General features: G+C 36.3%; 1 protein-coding gene and 1 long non-coding RNA gene across 6 annotated transcripts in view; both read right to left on the reverse strand.

Moving 5' to 3' along the window:
• Window positions 1-3,472, reverse strand: part of LOC116185846 — a 26,106-nt gene extending 22,634 nt beyond the window's left edge. Inside the window, exon 1 of the long non-coding RNA XR_004150748.1 lies at window positions 1,148-3,472. This is a non-coding gene — a long non-coding RNA (uncharacterized LOC116185846). The remainder of the gene's footprint in view (window positions 1-1,147) is intronic.
• Window positions 1-3,857, reverse strand: part of LOC102671131 — a 46,364-nt gene extending 42,507 nt beyond the window's left edge. For 3 of the 5 annotated variants that reach the window (XR_422019.1, XR_422018.1, XM_006617240.2), the window contains exon 1: window positions 3,479-3,857. Coding sequence is in view for 1 of the 5 variants with exons in the window: in XM_006617240.2 (XP_006617303.1) it covers window positions 3,479-3,499 (21 nt within the window). In the remaining 4 variants the exon portion in view is untranslated. The remainder of the gene's footprint in view (window positions 1-3,478) is intronic. The other 2 variants (XR_422021.1, XR_422020.2) reach the window with 2 other exon arrangements.
• Window positions 3,858-4,785: the final 928 nt, after the last annotated feature.

Consider the following 4,785-nt stretch of genomic DNA (forward strand, 5'->3'; position numbering starts at 1 on the left):
CGCGCTACCGCTGCCACGTGGTTTTCGCGGCAAAACTATGCAGCCGCCACACGCCGGGCGAATTTATGAATGGGAGAAGCCTATTGACAGATCGCGCGTCGATAACTCTCTCGTTAATGGCCCGTGATGGTGGGTGAGCGGCTCGATGCGCCGCAGGAGGACGACGAGACGGAGGAGGAGGAACTGCTGGAGGCCAGACCGACCAAGGAGGGTTACACCGCTACTGTTCGCGGCACACGCCGTTCTTCAACTTACAACCACCTTCAGTTTTTGTCCTTTATCCGATGAAAAATGTTACACGAAGATATGGATCTGCCTGCCTCTCTGAATTGCTTACATCTGGATGAACTTTTCTTGAATGGTGTGAAGTTTCCTGACAAATATTATCTGAGAGTATTCGGATGAATAATGTCGTTCAGAGTAGAGTCTAGTAGATATATAGAAGAGAATTTGATATAGCTATAATTATGGATGAAAGAAGAATTGATTGTTAATTATTATATGTTCACCATTTGAGGAATGTGTTTTCATTTGATTTGATAAAGATTATTGAAAATATTCCATAGAATATAAAATTTTAGTTAATTAATTAGTTAATTAACCTCAATGTTCAATATGTGCATACAGTATTTGTTTAAAGAAAATAAACAATTTTCTTTTTTTGGACTTTGTAAAGTGATCTCGGAGAAAATCATTACTTTATCTTGAATTGGTTTGTAGAAATATAATAATCAAAATCTCTGTTCAAAATCTCTAAAAGAAAATAAAGATAAATGATAGTGTAAAATGACTTAAAATTTTGAAATTTCTCTTAAAGTTATTAAAATTGATCTGATTATAATACAAAAAATTCTTTTTGAAAATTGTAAAAAAATAAAAATAGATTGAATAAATTTTATTTCCATATTAGAAATAATAAATAATTCCATAATAAAATAAATAAAAGTATTATAAATAAATAATCAATTTCTTGATCATATCTATCAATAAGATTATGCGAATCGATCAATCAACCGTATCGGAAGAAAATATCCCACTTATATAAATAACAGTACCAAGCACTATCTGTCACTAGCAGAGATATCTACTGTTCTATTGAAAACCTTCCTTTCTATTATTAAAAATTCGTCGTGATAGGAACATTTACGAAAATATAAAAAAATTAGATATGTAAAATCATCATTTCGATTCAATTGGTTGGCAATGCTGTCGCGTAATACTATCCGTCGGATACATTCGAACTACTCTTGATTCTATATGTTGTAAATCATGAAACATCAGTGAATAATATAAAAAATAATTAAATTATAGTATATTATGAGATATTCTTATATTTTCTCATAATAAATTCATTATCGAAACTTGATAGAAGTATCTTGAAGAAGTATCTTAAGTACAAGATAAAGAAGTTATTCTTTAGATATGAAAAAAATAAATTTACGAAAAAACTTCGCCAAGATGTCTAATCGTACACTTGTATCCAAAACGTCCTCTTGCAACGCACTTTCTTTTATAACAATATTTCGTAAAACGATTATGGAATAATGGTGGATGGAAATATTCGAGTCACAGATTCGATTGGTTCTGTCACCGTCGGATACAATCATCATGCGAATGCTACTATTTCTCGAAATACAACACCTATCATACATTTCACTGGTATAAAACATTTTGAACATATTCATAATCTGAAGAATAAACGAGTTTACCACTGAGATATATATTGTATAACTATATATATATATATTGTTATATTTCTAATTATAATTTATACCGATGAAAAGATTAAAGTATAAGTTTTACACAATTAATTATAATTATATGTATTCTTTAAATTTCTATTTCATTAAACACGTAATGTATATAGTCACAAAGCACGATTGCAACTGGTTGATCTAATAAAATGGGGCCATCATTCAGCGAATGGAAAATAGAAAAAAAGTCGTTCCTATCGCCTCCACGCAATCGGCGAGAAAAAAAAGAGCAAAGGCAAATATATGCTTTTAAAAACATCCCTTAGAACAGAATCGGGTTGTTGTCGTCGTGGTAACCATGACGACGTTGCCCCCTTGATGGTTGGTCATAACTATGCCCCCTCCTCATCACTTAGTGAACATCGTACCCTTCTCCTCATGGCGCACAGGCGATGCTAGGTTTCCTCTACAGCGTTGGCCAAGTAAAGAAGAAGCAGCCTCGGAGCCTCCGGTCACCTTTCTCTATCTCGTTCTCTCTTTATCGAGAATTCTTTCCTCGTCTTTCATATCGTACATATATTCTCATCTCTCTCTTTCGTGTTCTTATTCTTTCTCTATCGCTTCTTCTTCCTCTATCTCGTTTCTTCTCTCTCGTTCGTTATGTTCCCCCCCTCCAACCAGCGACCCACGACCCACCTTCGTTACCACAGCCACCTCGACCATCTCCTCGCCACTCCAACAACGCCACCCAGCCGCGGCCGCCGTCCTACCTCCTCCACCTCTTGCTGCTGCTGCCGCCTCTACCCTCTCCCTCCCTTTGCCCCTCGTCCCCAAGCCCAAGGAAACGCGGGATCGCTTCGAATTCAAACTACTGAACACGAGGTTACCACGCGTCAAATCTGACACTTCGGCACGACGTTGATACGACGCTATATCATTTTCTACGCGGTACTGAAAACACCGTCGATGATGTAAAAATTCGCCAACTTTCAGATCGTGGTTATCGTTTCCTAAAAATTCGCTTATCGAAAGAGACGATGGAACATGATATGAAAAATCCATGACACTCTTTTGCCCTAACTTCCAAGATCGATAGATGAAAAAGAATAAACGAGCTTTTGTTTATGATTTTTTTTTAGCACTTTCGAACGAACTTGAACAAATACTTAAAAGATTCAGCGATTCTTAACCGACGGATGTGTTTAGAATTCTGAGATACGAGTTTATTTAATCCATGCAATATTCGAATTATATCATACGATGACCAATTCGATGGTACAAGAAGATCATAAAAATGTCTCCACAAGATTCATTGCCTTTTCTATCGTTCATGCGAGCCAGCCTTTCAAGGCGTTATAAGAGATTAATTTATTTTCAAGCAAATTGCGTTTGTTGTTTCAAAATGGAACATTCTCTTCGGTACTTCGAAGTGATACATATAATCATATATTCCAGGTATCCATTGACGCTAAAAAAATCCACACACTGAAACACTTGTATTAGCACGATCGAGACACAAAATTATTTGATGGCTGAAAAACGTCGCAAAAAACGAGAAAAGTCCTTTCGCGTATGAACACCGAACTCAAGAACCGAAACAAAGTTTGAAATTTTCACAGCGAATGACACACAACCACCTCGTACTGTGGTGTCGTGATCACATAACGCTCTCTTGGCTGGCCATACAAGAACGTTAGAGATAGGCAAACACAGACTGGACACAGTTTTCGAAAAGAAAAAAAAATTGTAAAGAAAAAGAAACTGACGTAGCACTTTTCACTCACCTGACTAACGTCGCACCACATTATTATTTCGCTGGCACTGACGACAGCATCTTGGATCGCTCGTGTACCATACACAGTATAGCGCTATGGTTTTTTGTTTTCAGTGAAAAAACAGTACGTGAAATCGAAGCTCCACCGTCGGTGTGCGCTCCGTGAAACGCTCTGTTCGTTTTCTTTCTCACAGTCTCACGAAATGCACTCACGTTTGTAGCTGTATTTGTCGCTGTTTGCTTGTACGTCGTGTTTTAGAATACCGCCTGACTATCTGGTCAAGTAACACCACACGATCACTTCGAGTAAACGACCGACTCTCACCAACAAGTCCACTGACTAGCTGGTCAAAGCATTACTGAATACTCTAACATACTCGTCGAGTGCCGCCGCTCGGTTTTCCCCCGAGCGTGCGCTCGGCTGTTTCCGTTGGACATCGGCCTACCTGCACTCTAGCACGACGGCACGGCACCCAGTGCTGTAGCTTTGCTGTACTGGACCTGTTCCTCATATTTATGTCTATTTTCAAATAGCATTATAATCCTTCATAAAATTTTTATTTTTTATTAAAAAATTAATATAACAATTTTTTTTGTAAATTTTATTAAAATAAAAAAAATTAAAAATGTAAAGTATGATTATAATTATTGATATTTATTACTACTATATCTCTTGAGAAAGAACTGAAAATTTTTTTATCGATCGTTTTCATATCGATCGTTATATAATATATACATATATTACGTATATAAATTTACATTAGTTATTCGAATTATTTATAAATAAATATTTCGGAGGAAACAAAAGAAAAATACTTCCCTAATGAATTTGAATTAAAAAATTCTCTATTTTTCAGCTTGTAAAGTTGCAATAAGTGAGTGTCGCGGATACTTTAATGTTCATGAAGAAAGTTTCAGAATTTATTTTTACACGCTACCGGTTGTCCGTGCGTAGCTGAACTATGTAACACGCGCATTGTGTGTATTTTGTTCATACAAAATCATGCAGAATGAATTTCATGAATATTGGTACGCGATCATGCCGATGATTTAAATGTTCGATCGAATAATTTTTTTATCCAAAGATAGTACCTTCGACAATACGAATCCATTAGAGCGTTAGCTAAATTGTTTCGATATATCTATCAAAATACGCGCGAGAAAATTAAAATAGTTCTGCGCGTTTCAATAATTTACTACGTCGACCGATTGGATTTCGAATTCAATAAATTATTTTTAAAAGCCATTGTACACCGAAAAGCGAACAGCATATTGTCGACATTCGACCGGTGGTAGATTTCGTACGGGCGGAAGGGT

Source organism: Apis dorsata, unplaced genomic scaffold (genome assembly GCF_000469605.1).
Source record: "Apis dorsata unplaced genomic scaffold, Apis dorsata 1.3 scaffold_295, whole genome shotgun sequence".
Lineage (NCBI taxonomy): Eukaryota > Metazoa > Arthropoda > Insecta > Hymenoptera > Apidae > Apis > Apis dorsata.